Source organism: Papaver somniferum, chromosome 1, assembly GCF_003573695.1.
Source record: "Papaver somniferum cultivar HN1 chromosome 1, ASM357369v1, whole genome shotgun sequence".
NCBI classification, from domain to species: domain Eukaryota; kingdom Viridiplantae; phylum Streptophyta; class Magnoliopsida; order Ranunculales; family Papaveraceae; genus Papaver; species Papaver somniferum.
Window position 1 is genome coordinate 228114413 of NC_039358.1, and position 17954 is coordinate 228132366.

The 17954-nt window shown below is 39.6% G+C and overlaps 1 protein-coding gene across 1 annotated transcript; it reads right to left on the minus strand.

The window, feature by feature from the left end:
- Nucleotides 1–16845: 16845 nt before the first annotated feature.
- Nucleotides 16846–17392, minus strand: LOC113337978. Its single transcript, XM_026583509.1, has one exon. It carries the CDS (start codon nucleotides 17243–17245, stop codon nucleotides 16973–16975), a length of 273 nt encoding a protein of 90 aa, XP_026439294.1. The 5' UTR covers nucleotides 17246–17392; the 3' UTR covers nucleotides 16846–16972.
- Between the last annotated feature and the right edge of the window lie 562 nt (nucleotides 17393–17954).

Here is a 17954-nt window from a genome sequence, read left to right on the forward strand (position 1 = left end):
TGGTGCAAGGAAGAACACGAAGAACATAATACCCTCAGGGACAGTCGTTGATTAGTGTCGCTTAATTGCGACAATACTCAATTCCTTTCCCCAACTTCGGAACAACAACACCTCTGTTTATCGTTCTTTTTGAACGCTCTATATGTGTCGCAAACACTGTTGTAAACCGTTTTTCTCCATTTTCTCTTGATTGTAAACAACTTTTGAGTATCAATGAATCAATTTGAGAGGTTTTTCATCATGAGTAGCTAAACCCAATCCCAGGGGTGACGGAGGAAGCCATTCTTCCAAAAGTTATGTGGTAAAATTTATTTAAATTTATTTATGCAACTCTTTTATGATTAATTGCACCGAATAAAAATGGAGTAAATGATTTTTATTAATCAATTGTGTTTTCTCTTGATGGAGTATTCTTAGTAAATTGCTTTTGATACTTCATGCTCGCGATTAACAGTGGATGTTTTCAAAATCTAATTTAGGCTGTGATTAGAATCACAATTTCCTTTGATTGGAGTTATATTGTCTAGAATTGCATGTTAAGAATTGTTATTGAATCACATAAATTTTGGTGAATGGTGGAATCCTGATCCCCGGTAAAAATTCTCTCCCATATTTTGTTAATATTGTGCATATAAAATTATTTATTTATTTTTATTAAGTCTAAAACAAAATTATCCTTCACAAATCCGAGAGTTTGAACCTTCACTACTACAACCACGAAAAATCTCTAATCAATTACTCTCATGATAGATCGGTGTGGATTTGTTTTTTCTGATCTTGAAACAGTTAAAGACAAGGTCGATGTTTTTCCCTCGGAGTTGGGCCCCATTATCAGATACAATGGCGGCTGGGATTCCGAAACAACATATGATATGCTCGAAGAGGAACTTAAAGACATCGTGGTCTCTGACATGTCTTAGAGCTGAGGCTTCCACCCATTTGGTGAAGTAGTCTGTGGCCACAATTAAATATTTCCTTTGTCCCGTACCGGCTCTGAGTGGTCCGACAATATCAACCCCCCATTTGGAGAATGGCCAAGGGTTTAGGATGGACTTTAAGTCCATTGAGGGTGCATGCCTCCTTTTGCCAAATTTTTGGCAATCGATGCAAGTTTTTGCCATTTTTTTTGAGTCCTCGTTCATGCGAGGCCAAAAATATCTCTGAAGTCTCGCTTTGTGAGTGAGGGGTCGTCCTACACTATGGTTTCATGCGTAACCATAATGTATTTCCTTTAATATGCATTGCCCTTCTGCAAACGAGAGGCATCTAAGGAGAGGTCCAAGGTAGGACTGTTTGTATAACACACCATCCCGGAATTGGTAGTTTCCAGACCTTGATATTATCTTGTGTGAAATTAGTTGGTCGCTTGGGAGGTATCCATTAGCTAGATACTTGATGATTGGTGTCCTCCAGTTATCCTCTAGTAAACTTTCTTCTTGGGCCACTGAATCTATAGCGAGGATGTCCATATTTCCTTCAAAGGGAATGGAAGGGAGTAAGACTCTTTCAACTCTGACATTGGTAGCCTCAGGGTTTACTGTCATAGAAGCTATGAATGCTAAAGCGTCAGCATATCTGTTGTTGATTCGACTTAAGTGGCAGAACGTGATGTTTGGTATCTGTTCGATGTAATGTTTGGCGAGTTGGCGGTATCGCTGCAAACATGGGTCCGAGGATTAGTACATTCCGTCTATCTATCTGATAGTGAGTTGGGAATCACTTGTCAGACGTACGTTATGGATGCCCAAAGTGATGATTACTCGGAGGGCATGTATTACTGCCTCGTACTCAACGATATTGTTGGTGGCGAGGAATTCGAGCCTTAAACTATAGGCGATTCTTCGACGAGTTGGGGTTGTAAAAACCATTCCGATTCCTGATCCTTCCGAGTTACACGACCCATCGACGAAGACTTCCCATCGGCTGGGGTCCTCGGAGCAAAGTAGTTCGGGAGGGTCATCTAGTTCATCTTCCATTCCTGGGATTTCCTCGATTTTGTTAGCATCGTCGATCTGGAAGTCGGCCAGGAAGTCTGCGACCACTTGGGTCTTGATTGCCGTTTGGGCTTGGTATTTGATACCAAATTGTTTGATTTGGGCTCCCCATTTGGAAATTCTTCATGATCTGTCAGCATGATCGAGCACAGACTCTATGGGGCCTTTGTGATGACTATCACAGTGTGCACATGGAAATAAGTACGCAACTTTTCTGTTGCGTAGACCAAAGATAGTACGATCTTCTCGATCTTTGAATAGTTTTTCTCAGCTGACGTCAGAGTTTTGTTGATGAAATAAATTGGCTGTTCTACTTATGTATCTATGCGAGTGAGTACTGTACTGATCGAAGTATTGGTCGTCGATAGATAGATGTAGAGATTTTCAACAGGGTTGGGTTTTTGGAGAATTGGCAAAGTTGCCAAATGTTCCTTGATTTTTTGGAAAGCTTCCTCACAGGCACTTTTCCATGAAAATTTTTCACCCTTTTTAAAGGTATTGAAGAAGTCTCTGCATTTGTCCGAGGATCGGGCGATAAATCTACCGAAGGCCGCCAGTCTGCCATTTAGTCCTTGCACGTCTTTGATCGTTGCTGGGGAGGGAATTTCTACTATAGCTCGTACCTTCTCGGGGTCGACCTCAATTCCTCGTTTGCTGACTAGATAGCCCAAGAATTTACCTGAGGTCACTCCGAAGGCACACTTTGCTGGATTGATCTTCATGTTAAATTTTCTCATTTGTGCGAAGATTTCTTTAAGATCGTGTGCATGATATTGTGGGAGCTTGCTCTTAATAAGCATATCATCTACATATACCTCTAGGGTTTTATGTATCCAACCATCAAACATCTTTTCCACCATTCTTTGGTATGTGTCCCCTGTGTTTTTTTTATCCTGAATGGCATTTTGGTGTAGCAGTATAGGACACGGGGAGTGAAGAAAGCGGTATGCTCTTGATCTTCCTCGGCGAGGGGGATATGGTTATAGCCAGAGTATCCATCCATGAGAGATAAAAATCCATATCCTGAGGTTGCCTCCACGAGTTGGTCGATGTTAGGGACTGGGAAGCTGTCTTTGGGACAAGCTTTGTTAATATCGCTAAAGTCAATACATATCCTTACTCCTCCGTTCTTCTTTGGTACGATATCCATGTTGGATACTGTACTTCTCGTATCACCCCTTATGCTTCCATTTTCTTTAATTCCTTTTGGATGGCTTCATGATATTCCGGTGCCACCTTCCTCATTTTTTGGCGCATGGGCTTATGCTTGGGATCAATTTTTAGGTGATGACTGCATACTTCGGGGTCTATTCCTGGCATATCTTCCATGCGCCATGCAAAGACATCGGAATATTCCCTTAGAACTTGTATTAGTTTCTCTTCTTCTTCCTCGTCGAGGAGTGTTCCTATTTTTATCATACCCGGATTTTCGGGTGTTCTGATGTTGACCTCTTTGGTTGGCTCTGCGGCCGAGAAATTTGATTTGAGCTCCCCTACATCGGAGAGGTTCTGGACGGGTCCCATGGGTGAGTCTGATGTGAGTTCTTTGTCTGTCACGAATTCGTTGCCTAACCGTCTTACCTCGTTGGTTCTAGCTATGTAGGCATCGATTTCGGCTTGGTGTTTGGCATTCTTAGCTCGCCTCTTTTTTGCTCCGGCAGAGTTTACTTTGTTCTCTCCGTATTGAACTTCTATCCCATAGCAGTACTTTGCTACTCCGGGATCTCCAGTGATTTCTTCCACCCCATCAGGCGTAGGGAATCTTAGCCTTTGATGGTAGGCCGAAGCTACTCCTTTGATCCCATGGACCCAGGATCGCCCCACGATGGCTGCGTAAGGTGATAATACATCTACCACGCAGAAGGTGGTTAGGGTCAGAATCTTTCCCACTCGAATTTCTAACGTTATCTCACCTTTCGGGTGAGTTGATGACCCGTTGAAGCCAAATATATTATAAGCAGTGGGTACGAGACATTCGTCTTTGAGACCTATTTGTTTGAATGTTTCATAGAACAAGATCTCTACTGAGCTGCCGCCATCAATCAAGATTTTGGGCATTTCCCATGGTAGTGCTCTATTTCTTGCTTCCCCTCCCTCGTGTTCGGGGAGTGCAATTGCCATCGTGACCACTAGAGGATCGTTGTGGTTGTGTCCTCCTTATGGTGCCTCCGAGGCTGAAAAGCTTATGGGGAGTTTCATCCACTACGCCATTGGGGGTTCTCTGGCTATACTGAAAACTTCATCACCTTTAAAGTTGCGCTTGTGGATACGCCCTGTAATGTTTCCCTCTCGTACGGGGGTGGTAATCGCCGAGTGTGATATGGTATTGCAACCTAGGTACTGTGTCTCGCGGGGGATTTCCACACGATGTATGGGTTCCCCGACGAGCGTGCCCTCGTTTGTCATATATCGCAACGCCTTTTTTAATCAGTTACACAAGTCTGCCGTGTGGCTATGGAACTGATGGTATTTACAGAAGTCAGTTCCTTTTTCGGTTCGTTCTGGTTGTTCACCAGATGACACAATTCTGGAACGAGTTGTCCTCATGCTCTCCAATTGTTTGGGGATTGTGACTGCGAGATTCTCGGTCTCGCAGTGAATTTGGACTTCGTCGATTTGGTCCTCTTCTCGCCTTCGTTTGGGATTAACGTCTGAGGACCTTTTGGATGGACTATCCTTGTGGGAAAGATCATCTTGGCTCCCCTTAGGAAACCGATCCGTTGTTTGTCATCTTGCAGTTGTCCAAAGGGACTTTCCTCTTCTGGGATTTCGTCGATAGTAGTGAGTGTCACCTTCTTCTCGGCTTTATTTTTTAGCCTCCTGCTACGCCTTTCGAGTTTCACCATTTTCTCACCCTGAGCTCCTTGGGCTTTCAAGATGGCTTCTATGGCAGCATTAGCATCGGCGAGATCTGAACGGTTGTCCTTCTTGACCTCAGTGTTTACTACTTGCCTTGGCAGGCAATTCAACCCTCCTGGTTGAGTAAGATGGATGTTATCATGCTTCTCGAAGGGGTTTCCTTCGCCTTCGGAGATAGAGTTGTCAGCTAGTCCTTCCCGATACTGGTCATCGGGTTGTCCCTCGTCTGGGACCAGAGCTTCTCCTGGCTCCATATCGTTGGGATCCACCATTTTCACCTTGGCTCACGCGAGAAGATTGTCGTGTAACCATTACCTTCCCTGCAACATATGCAATAATACTTAATTTGTCTTTTCTTCAGAAAAGTGGGACCCTAAGTTTGCAGGTCACGTGCAATTACTAAGCCATAGTTCAGACTGGACAGTTTAGTACAGGAAGACTTTGCAGTAAATTTTGGAGACATGTGAAAATGTCAAAACATTCCCTCTTTGCATGAGGTGTTGATGATGGAGAAAAAGGTGTTTTTCCAGTCCCCTTTTTTCGAGGTAATATCTCCTTCAATACACCATACCCTTATAGGGAAAGAATCTAATTATGACGATTGCGTGCGTTTTCCCATTCTAAGAAATATACCTCATCATCTTTTAACTTTTGATTTTAAACAAACTTTGAGTTTGATGAATAATTATATACTCATTAATTCCTCCCCTTGACTTAAACTTAGACTTTTAAGAAGGAGATCGGAGATTATGTTGAGTTTGATGATCAACATCATGAAAAATTCTTCTTTTCAACTCTCGTAAGGTGATTTCTTCCTTATGTAGCTTATTGACTAGCATCTCTTCCCATCTCTTTCATGGAGGAGATCGTTTGAGCACCGAAGCATTTGAAGCTCCATATTTGCTCCGATCTGCAACTCTCCTGAGCTACTTGAGGAAAGCTTAAAAATATTGAAAATAACAAGAAATCTTAAAGAAAAACGGCAGAAAATTGTAGATATGTTGATTTTGAGGTTCTACTAGACTTCTTAGATCGTGAAGATCATTTTTGAATCCGAGATTAACTCTCTCAATAGAAATCTACTTTGTAGTGTGAAAACACTTCTCTTACAGAGATTATGAAAAACAATATAGTTATGTTGTTAGGGAGGTAGATTAGATCTTCATACCTCCCTGTTTCTAGCGCCAAAATGTAGTTGCATCTTTTCTGACTACTACATGCAAGTGAAATTAAAGACTACAAACTACTTAAACATACAAGATTAAATATGAACAAGATGTAAAGAGCATGAAATGTAAATATTGACACAAGCATATAACGTGGTTCGACCTTGAAGACCTACGTCCACGGAGAAGAAGATGTTTTCTTATTGATTATAAGGTGTCACCCTTGAAAGTGTTACAAATATCTTCTAGATTCCTCACTTTCTCTTTATATAGATCTCTCTCTGGAATTCTATGTAGAAAGACCATCTAATGTTACATAAGTTGTCCATCTCCTTGTACATAGACTGGTATTTATAGTCTAAATAAACTCGTGATGGCTTGATCGTCCGAGTTGGGTGAGCTGTCTTCCATCGTGCTGGTTCCCTCGGGCTGGTTCTATACTATCCCTCGTGATGGCTTGCTTGGTTCTCCCTCCGAGTTATCTCTCTCTCCCCTGGATCGTGTTGGCCTTCTGTGGAGAACCTCGCGCTCTATTGTCTCGGGTCGTAGTATAGATCGTCAGAGTCTTCCGTCACGATGTGCAACTACCCCTGTCCTGTTCTTATCCTTCATTAAATGTGGTCTTGCTTTCTAGACTTGACCGTCTGAGCGGATTAAACCTTTACCTACATGCGTCATTCATGTGGCGCCTGTGCACTTGCCTCGACTGAGACATATCCTCCTTTTTAGAGAATGATTCAGTTCTGCCACACATAGAGAACCACCTTGTTAGAGTGGTGACCCCCCCCCCCCCCCCCCCCCCTTAAAGTTTCCCTTTTCTTCTTTTCTCTGTAAATTCTTTCCCTCTTGGTTGTTGCTTCCAGGTTCGATTTCTTCTCGTCCTGATTAAAGTTAGCAAACACTTTTCTTTTTTAATGCATCTCAAATTCCAAGAAAAAAGAAAAAAATAACAAAAGTTTTTAATTTTTTTCATAAAACAAAGTTTCTTTTATTGGGTTACCTTCTGAGTTGTGATTATCGATTATTGATTAACTGTTAAATTTCCATAGAAGTTTGTTTTCTGGGTTAATTGGTTTTTGGTACTTACATTTTGTCCAACATTAGTGTTTGGTTATTTTTAGTCCAACTTAGGGGTTGGTACTTGGAAATAACGTTGACCCGCGTTGACCAGGTTAAGTCATAATGTGTTTAAATTTTCTGATAATTAATACGTAATTACTAAAACATATTTATCTTTAAACAATGACTAACCTTGTCCTCAACTCATCAAACACATGGATGGTCCATATTACATCTCTGCGCATCTACGAGATTAACGGTTTGGATTTTAATACTTTGTTTCACTTATTCATATTCCCCGAAGAGAAACTGCATCTGCATCTTCTTTTTTTTAAATCCATACACACAGAAACCCCAAATTTTTTTTTTCTTCGAATCCCATAACGTCACCTTCCTGAAAATACTTTCCCGCTCTCTTTTTTTTCTTTCTCATCTGTGATTAAAGAACTAGAAATTTCAGATTGAAATTAATTGTCTACCCAATATTTTTCAGATTTAAATTCAATTTCATATTAATTCATCTGTGATTAAATCCCATATCAAAATTCATATTCTTCGAGTTTTTCCCAAATCCTAAATCACAACCCTTAAACCTATTAATTGTCTGCCATAAAGTGTTGATTTCATCTAGATTTTGAGATATGATTTTTGGTATTTTAAATGATTCGATGAAGTTCTGAAGAAATGCTTGATTTGGTCACTTATTCGCATCTGATTCGTGGGTCTGTAGGGTGTTCAATTTTTATTTGGGAGATAATTTTGAGGTTGGGAATGAAATCAGGATTATCTGGTTGAAGGTTTGGAGTGAAATATTGGGTTTTTTTTGTATTTCTAATGTGTTCATGATGTTACTAGTTGAAGGAGCTTCGAAAACTATGTGTGGTTTTATTTTCTGTGAGATAATCAAAACATAGTTGTGATTTAAAGATGGGTTTGTAATCGGGTTGTTCTTCTCTGAAGTTGTGTTTTTTCATAATTTTTGCAGAAGGTGTATGCAAACTGAGATTATTGCTAACGTTTGTCTTTGTTTTTCTGTTATCTTGATACATGATTTTTGTATAAGATGATTTGAATTTGTGGTATGAAAGTTAAGTTGAATGACAACAATTGAAATGGGAATGTAGAAGAAACTGTGATTTTTATTTTGGGGAAGAACATGAATTAGGTTTCTTCTTGTTAACGGCAATCTAACAACGCTAAGTATTTAGATTTTTGTTTATTTTTTTTGATAATTATTAAACAGAAGTCATGGTCAATTAGGGTCAACATCAATTCCAAGTACCAACCCCTAAGTTGGATAAAAGTTAGACCAAACAATAATTTTGGACAAAATGTAAGTCTCAAACACCAATTAACCCTTGTTTTTTCCGTTGTGCAACGTGTTTGAAAAGAAGTGAATCCACTGATCTACTTGTTTTTTGCCCTTTTGCAAGTAGGTATGGTCTGCAATTACCATCCTACATCCATTTGCAGCCTCCACCCTCTTTCTCCTCATTACCAACAATTCTTTGCACATATTTTTCCTGGTTGCAACAATTCTCAATCTCATGGCATCAGATAAGCTTTGCCATTCCAGTGGTTGTACCGACTCATAACATGCTACTCAAGTCTTGTGACACCCATATTGGTGTATATATGTTCTTATGAGTATTACTTGATGTACCCATCTGGAATCTGTAAACCTGTCTACTCTTGCCATGTCAAATAATTCTGCAAACAGGTTGTTGTCACTAATATCATGGTTATAGACTGAAAAACTTCTCGCTACATAATGGAAATCGCAATTGACTCTTTCCAAATGAGATCCTAAGGTACGATGCCTATTATTACCTTTTCTTCAAATGAGTTGAGTTCTTTTTCCACCTAGTCCGAGGGTCATAAAATGATTGCAGTGAAGAACTCAATACTAAATATGAATGGATGATGAACTGATGGATATCTTTCAGAAAGAGGTTATAGATGAAGGTAAATCCATTATCTCCTATATTTGTAGTATACGAAAAATAAAAACCAAGAGATGCATCGTTTGGACTTTGGAGAACTTGGAAACTGAAGCGCTTCGCTAAATTAGTATTTCTAAAGTACAAACTAATTGGTGTCAATTACGATTTCTTGGAGAAAGCACCATTTGGAATGAAGATGTATCTTTTGGGATGAGTTGGCAATGATGATTGATGACATGGAATAATAGGATGACATGGTTCAACCACAAAGCAGAACAATTATGGTGATGCCATGTGTCTCTTTTTGGGGTCCCTTATTATAAAGAAAGATATCACAGGTCGTACGTAAATCAATCAAAATAGATATATCCATCCTTGTTTATTGGATACAATTTGATTGATTCTTGGACATTGATTTTTGAGATTTTCCAAGAACTCGGAAACGTATTCAGGTTCACGGATTTGGTTTTGTAAACTTTCTGATTGTTAGTGTTAGAGCATGGCTCAGTTGAACTCACCAAGCGTTGGTATGTCAAGTTTGGTTGTCATATTTTAGTGAACCAAAATTCATGTTAAGAGTCGCTTGATTATGTACTAGAGTTAAACTTCGTATAGGTTAGCTTGAAAGTATTAGGATATGAGACATTACAAGTATTGCGAAAACTTGAAGATGTGAAGAAGCAAGGAGCTACAACGACAACAATCATCCTTCCACTTGAGGTTCGTGATATTTGACTGGAACTGTTTCATTCCCTAACGTATCTTTCAAGTCGTGCATATTGAAAAACATAACTGCGAAGCATATTTGAACTCTAGATAGACATAGTATTAAGGAATATAATACGAGGTTTATTGCTTAACCATTAAACTTTGTAGATAAGACATCGCCATAATCATTTGAATGCTATTGTGATTATGTATGGATATGAGGTGAAGATTTCATCATAGGGAACAATGTTTACATGTGTTCTAAGAAAGTAAGTTCATAAACTTGTTTGTGAACCGAAAAGGAAATTGCCAGGTGTTATTGGTTTTGTTGTTCATTGCATACCTTATGAACAACCAATATGTGTGATAGAGTATAACCTCTCACAACTTGTTGTGTTCTTGGTAGAACTGTTCACAAAGGCCTGACTTATGTATTGGTATAACTTTTATTAGTAAAACCAAGCTTAAGTAATCACCTGTGGTATGATCGGGTTTTTTATGTCTGACCTTGTAAGGTAAAGGGAACCGATCCTTGTAAGGGAAAGGGAACCGATCCTAGTAAGGGAACCGATCCTAGTAAGGGGTGCACTACATCAAAGGGAACCGATCCTTGTATGAGGTGCAACAAGGTTTATAGCAGAAAGGGGAACCGATCCTATGGACATGTGCAACACATATAAGTTATATACCAATATATATGAGGAACCGATCCTAGTACCTAGTCAACCGATCTTTTGGGAAGCTAGTGTGACTATGCACAGTACTCACATGGAGGTAGAACCGAAACTTTTTTTGGTAGAACCGTAAACCCATGATTGTGATTGAATGTTGGTTTTATCAATCACATAGTTCTTGAAAGTCAGATGAACCAATTCTAAAATTGTTTGGAAGTGTGGAAAATCGGTTTCAAGGTTGTAAGTGTGAAAGAGAACTTACAAAGTTAAGATGTCGACAAACTTTTAATACGTGCTATGAACGTTTATTTCTATAATTGTTCAAAGATATTCCTTAACGGCTAAGGGAAGAGAATCCCAGGATCAAAACATAAGTAAGTTAAGAATCTTTTAATTAAGGTTATTAATTTCATTTAGGTAAATTACAGAATTAGTAATGTGCATTTACTAATTATATTTTCCGAGAGGTTTCGGTCGTTATTTTTGGACAGAGCATTTCCAGGAATTATGGAAACCGAATTTGTGCTTTAATGAATATCTTGAGAATATTTTCGGTTTTGGAAATTCCTTGGTGTCCAAACTTCCTTGTCTACAAATACACGAAGTTTGACTTTCTAGCAAACTAATCCTTCGAAACAACAGACTTCCTCTTTTGTCTTTGTTACTAGTGTAGCCGCCTATCGGAGAGGAGAGTAATCTAATTAGGTGAAATCTTTTACGGACGCTCGTTTTAAAGTCTTCTTTGGGATTGAGAAGCTCTAGCACGACCCGTTGGTGGGAAACTAGATAGTTGCGGTTTATCTTTGTTTTTGATTGATTTGATTGACTAACGTTGATTGAAATCTGATTGCACCTAGTTTGTTTATTCTTGAGAATCTTCTCTTCTGATATAAGATTCACTCAAACTAGTTCAGAGTTTCGACAGGGATCTTTAGACTGTTGTTAGTTCTAAAGACGATCTTGTGATAATCCATTGTTAACAGACTCCAGTCTGTGCGTGATTGATCACAAGAGATTCAAGTGATTGTGTGCAGGTTTTATTGAAGATTTAAGAAGATTTAAAGACAAAGAACATATTGAAGATATTGAAGATCTGACTTGGGTTTTATAATCTTTGGTGTGCACAATACTTGTTTCGATAAAAGAGGATCCAATTAATAATCGGTGTATCCTTGTGGTAGATTGGAATGATTAATTGAGTAGATCGGCATAAACACAGTTCTTCGGATTAAAGGTGTTGTTGGCTTAATCTTAAACGATTAACTTTGGGTGATTGGACATAAGATAGATCTAAGGACCTGGCGAAGGAGTTTATGTTAAGATAAACGGAAGAGCCTTTGTCCGACTCATATCACTTGGTTGAATAGAGTTTATACCAAACAAATTTGTTGTTCCTTTACTGTTTGGAATATGAACCAAAGGAATTGTTCCAAGTACATGACTTATTCATAAGTTGGAGGCGTGGGAATACAGAAGGAACTAAGTGAACTATAAGGTTAGTTACTTGGTCTCAACTATACGAAGTTAGGTGTAATTTTGTGTAGCGGCTTAATCCTGAGAGTATTCAATTCTGGACTAGGTCCCGGGGTTTTTCTGCATTTGCGGTTTCCTCGTTAACAAAATCTTGCTGTGTCATTTACTTTTATTTTCCGAACTATAATTGTTTTATTATAATTAAAGTAAATCACAAAAACGTTAATTCCTATTTACTTGATAAGAAATCCTATTGTGTTTGGTTAAGACCGAACCGTTGTATAAAGTAAACATACTTCATTGTTGTATTGTCTCGATCTCGTATACATAGACGATCACACGAAGTGTGAAACAATTAGTTGTATTGTCTCGACTCAGTCTATAGACAATCACTTTCGGAGAAAGGACTTATAGGTAGGAAAATTTTTAGCTTGAGGTATATTTGGGTACCTTCGCCTTTTCAGTTAGACAAAGAGATATAAAATCTTTGTATAATTCCTTGATCGAGATTTATTAAGTTGAACTCTCGGATTGTATTCGAGTTTAGTCCATACAGGTTGCCTAAGAAAAATTTGGTGGTGTATATTGGTACCCACACGTTTTCAACTGGTATCAGAGAAGGAAAACACGCGAATGACCTAATAAGTCTGTGTTTGGAGTGATTGTATGGACATGAGTGAAATCTCAATAAATGTACCGCTAGCCTTTCATGGCACAAATTACTTATGGCGCTCCACAACCACCTTTTTAGCCTTATCTAACATCCCACGAAGCTCCACAATGCCATCCCGATGTACATTTACGTCCTCCTGAAGTTTTGCATTATCTTGCTCCAAGGAGTAAATCTTGCACCCACGCGCACTCACATCGAGTTTAAGACTGCTATGTTCTCTAGCATGCCTATGACTAGCATTATGTATCTGCTCCTCCAACCGTTTGACCATGGCTACCAATAGAGGGGCTAGTTCAGAAGTCTAAAACCTACTATGATGACACAAAAACTTAGATGGAGGAATAAATAAATACCTTCTAATTATTTATTATTCTGGCAAGCAGATAAGGCCTCCTTCTTAGCCACCGTCACGGCAAAACGAAGATTCTGCACCTCTTGCTCGAAAGCATTGGCTCGACGCCTAGCAACACGAGTCTCAGACAACATACCAGTCCTCAAAATTTTTCTCTAGTACATCGTACAACAACACCAGTCAGAACTGGGGCACTAAGAAACTTAAGACAAATACAGAAAAGGCGTTCAATACGTACCGCGTGCACGAGTTGCTGCTGAGCAGACTTAGGTCAAGAAGTTAAGATACGAGCCTGCTCGTCCTCACTCAGCCGAGCATACTGATCCGAGCACAACATCTTCATCGCCTCGGACCCTCCAAACACGGTGGAAGACGAACTAGACGGACCCACTGAAGCAGAAGGAAATCCACTAGCAAAATTACTTGGCACACCAGGAGTACTCACACTCGGAGTCATTGGGAGGACCCCACTAACAATTACATCACTACCAATCCGAGCATTCGTATCGAGAAGATCATCCTTGTCAGCGAAATCACTCACCTGGGGAAAACTCACCTCCGATCCGAATGCACCACCATCGAGATTACCAGGATCATCCAGCAAAGCTTGGTCAAGATCATCAAAGAATCCATCAGTAAGGTCCAACACTTCATTCTCGCCAAATAGCGCATCAACATCCACTTCCATGACAGACTCTGCCACACTGGTTGGAGAATTAGATGGTCCAGAACCATCAGCAATCCTTCTCCTCTACAAAAAACATAAAATCATCAGCTGCTAAGGCATAAAACAGGGGAAAGGTATATATATATACACGTTAAAATAATAAAACAGTATTTTCTACCTTGGCACCCTCAATAGCTCGAGCAGACTGAGAAGAACTCCTACGGGAAACGACTCATTTAAGCTCCCAAGGCTTGTAGGGGCGAAGATGGGCGTGCATCTCAGGAAGGCTGGGGAGAACATTTCCAAGTTCATACCAACCAAAATATAAGGTCCCACAATCCGAATAGGAGCAACAAGCCACTTGGGATCGTGAGTCTTACGAAGCGAACGCTGAGTAGAAACAGGAGGATCTAAATCGACCATAAGGGGAGGACCTCGGATAGCTCACCGAGACCTAGAAATCCCAACTCCAAAGCCGTCAAAGGTATCAGACTGTTGACACCAACCGTTCTCTACAAAAGTATCAGAGTTGTACAACTCCTTCTGAGAAGGAACGAACTGATTCAACTCATGCTCGATAACCTTACCTTGGCTTCGGCGAGCATACTCTCTGGGGATTCGGTAAAAATTACCATTGGGCTGATATATGGCTCGTTGAGGCTTAAGCTTGAACAATACCTCGTACTGGAAAGGAACTAGCGGACAATACAGAGGAATACGAAGGCCAGCATCGACTTGGCCAACTGCAACGATGATCTCGTTGGGACCACAAGGATTCTTCAAGAAAAGATCCTCCGAAAGAACACCAAACTGACCCTCAGGAGTAGCAAAGGAAATCTGAAACCTTTGAAGGAGATATCTAACCCTCACCGACTCCAGGAAAGCATCATCAGAAATGCCGGAGGAACGGTCGGAACTTGGAGTTCTCATCGGAGCCTTCCCAGTATTGCTGAAAAGCAAACAGAAGGGAGGAGTCAGAACAGATGCAAATAAAGAAGAGACAAATCAAGAAAGTTGGAAGAAAGCGAGTAATGACGGTTCTTAAAAACTCCCCAAGACGAAGAACAATGGAAGAAATAATCAAAGGAATCATGATGATCACAGAACCTAACAAAAACAAATCAATGACAAGAATCATTGATCCAGACAAATATAGCAGACATACTGTTCAAAGTAACGGTGTAAAATTACCGGAGAAAACAAAAGGAAAAATAAAGCCAGGGGACCAGACCGTCTTGAGGTGCGAGATGGAGAGTTTCTCCCAGACACTATGAACTTCTTTATAGGAGACAAGGAGTTAAAAAGGAACAGTAAGAAACAAAGGAGAGAAAGAATGAAAAAGTTCTGAACTCTGAAAAGAGATAATAAAAACGACATTCTCTCCTCCCAAAAGATTTTATAAGAAACCAAGAGATAACCAACCGGCGCCTCAAGTCCAACGCGTAAAAGCGCACTAAAAATGCATACATGGCGGATATCACGGACGTGGCGAAAAGGACGGGACGGTTACGAAGTTTTCTTCCCATCATGCCCTCAGCATGTTGCAAAGAAAAGGAGCAAAATGTGAGGGTAAAATACCCGATGGCCACGTCTCAACATCCTAAGGGGTGGATCCACAATAAGATGATGAGATAAAAGCATCGAATCATACTCTGAAAAGGTGAGTTCGTCTAAATCGAGATGCTTTCTATAACATCACATGAATGACACGTGTAAGGAGTAGTCTAATCTGCTCAGACGGTCAAGTCTAAAAAGGAGGACCACATTTAATGAAGGATAAGGGCAAGATCTACATCGTGACAGGAGACTCGGACGATCTGTATTGCAACCCAGAATTTATAGAGAACGAGGTTCTCCAAAGAAAGGTTACACGATCTGGAGGAGAGCGAGATAACTCGGAGGGAGAACCAAGCAAGCCATCACGAGGGATAGTATAGAACCAGTCTGAAGCAGCGAAGGCGATGTACGATAGCTCCACCAGCTCGGACGACCAAGCCTCCACGAGTCTAATTTCCCTATAAATACCAGTCCATGTAGAAGGAGATGGACAACTTATGTATTATTAGATGGTCTTTGTACAGAGAATTCCTGAGAGAGATCTAGACAGAGAGAGAGTAAGAAATCTAAGTGATATTTGTAGCTCTTTCAAAGGTAAGACCTTATAATCAATAAAGAAAACATCTTCTTCCTTGTGGATGTAGGTCTTCATGGCCGAACCACGTTATATGCTTGTGTAAACCTTTACTTTTCATGCTCTTTATATCTTATTCATCTTGAATCTTATATGTTTTAATAGTTTTTAGTCTTTAATCTTGCTTGGATGTAGTAATAGCTTGCAGAAATGATTTCTGAGAAAACGAGTAAATATTTCAGTTTTGGATGAAGAAGTTGATATGGACTACAAGTTATATAGATATGGTTGGACTTGCGTAACTACTAACCACTAAAGCAAAACCATGGGATATTGCAAGTAGTTTTCGATTGCTGGTTTTTTGTTATTTCTGTGTGGGAAATTAGAAATAGTTTTGTCTTTGTGCATCCCAAAATATCAGGCACTGACGAAATCTTTTCTTAATCTACAATTATTGAAGACGAAGCTTCCTTTAATTTTTAAGTTTCGGTGTACGTGCCTTCCCAATTAATGTGGCATGGTACTGAGATCCCATTTTATTTTGATAGACAGATTGATCCGATTGTTCATGAGCTGGTTTGGTGAAACTATTTTAGTACTAGTCGCAGCTTGCACGATAGAGGGCCGACATATGTGCAGTATAGTCTCCGGCAAGTATTGTGCATTACCTAAAGAAACTAGCAACACAACCATTTTTCATTACAACGTATGAGTTTGTTTGAATTTTTTAGATAGGGCGCAACGTATTCTGCAGTGAAATGACCAGGTTTAAGTCCAATTACATACACCTACAGTAAACTAGCTCACAAGTCATGACATAGTCATTTAATTTATACTGGTTAAGACCAGAAATCATTGCATTCCTTCTACCTCTTAAGTTTTAGTTTCAGGCATTTGATGAACATTCCAATTAAGGGCCAACTCAAATTTATCAAATTCACTGATTAATATGCTTGATAATAGAGGGGTGGTGGTTTTTGGGACCACCTTCCGCGATGGTGGTTGTAAATTTGGCCGTTGTTTTGATGCAGTAGGAATACCAAAATTTGGCCGTCATGCCATTTTCATGCCGTAAAGAGAGGTGTCTCTGCCCGGACACAAACCATAATTAGAATAAGATTTTTTTTTTTTTTTTGACATAAATAATTAGAATAAAAAGATTAGGAAATTTGTGATAAGAATTTCATTTATATACAACTACATGCACTAATTAACACATAACTCAGATAAGATCCATTTGATCTTCTGAGCTAGACTTTGGGGTTTAAGAATTTTAATTTGGTCCCCAACAACTCAAATACATAACTTTTCTAAGTGATTCTTCGGATTGCTTCATCTCATGATCTCTCTGCCGCTTCATCATCATAACCTTCTCTGGAATAACAGAAGAAGTTGCTTGAGATATAGATGATTTAACTCTGGTTTTAGTGTACTGATGGATGGATCTGAGAGCATAATTCCATCTGCACATTCCAGCTTGATCTTTCAGTGCTTCAACAACACCAACACTAACAGCAACCATCCAGGCTTTGCTTGTCGAACCCATATTCAAAGATTGATTCTAAGTAGTAGTAGTAGTACTCGTAGTAGTAGGCTAGTAGCTTATTGCAAGTGAAAGTTGATTAAAAGTGATTTCAGCTTTTGGATGAAGAACTAGATATGGAGTACAATTTTCTTATATAGATGACCCCCATGTAACCACTAAAGCAAACCAATGGGATACTGCTAGTGGTTTTCATTTTGCTGGTTTTCTTAAATTTCTGTGGGGGCAAGAAAAGAGGTAAGTTGTTTGTCTTTGGATTGGACGTGTGCATTGATCTGTCAGACACGATGGTGTCTATTCAGTACAGTGTTCATTTTTTTTTAAGTTTATCGCACAAAACCCAAAACCTAAGGCACGGACGAGGATCTTTTTAATCAACAGGGCGAAGCTTCTTCCATCAATCCTGGTGTCCCTGCGCTCCCAAGTCCCATCCAGTCTGGCATAGTATTACGATGGCATGTGAAAGAGGAATCTGTCTGTCTGCATATGGAGTCGGGTTTTTGGGTGAAACTATTTTGTACCATTTGGATGAAAATGATAATAATCTCATAGATACACAGAAGCTGTAGATGAATCGTTCTGGGTGAAACCTAAAAAGCTTATCAGTCTAAATTTAAGTTTCGCGCATGCACCAAAATTTGAAGGACATTGGTCGTCCATACAACTTTTCTTTCTCACGGTTTAAGATTGAAAGAAAATAACAACATACGGG

What these genes read in the sequence shown, in the direction of transcription:
- LOC113337978 (XM_026583509.1), bottom strand. Translation starts at nt 17,245, where the DNA reads ATGGGTTCGACAAGCAAAGCCTGGATGGTTGCTGTTAGTGTTGGTGTT.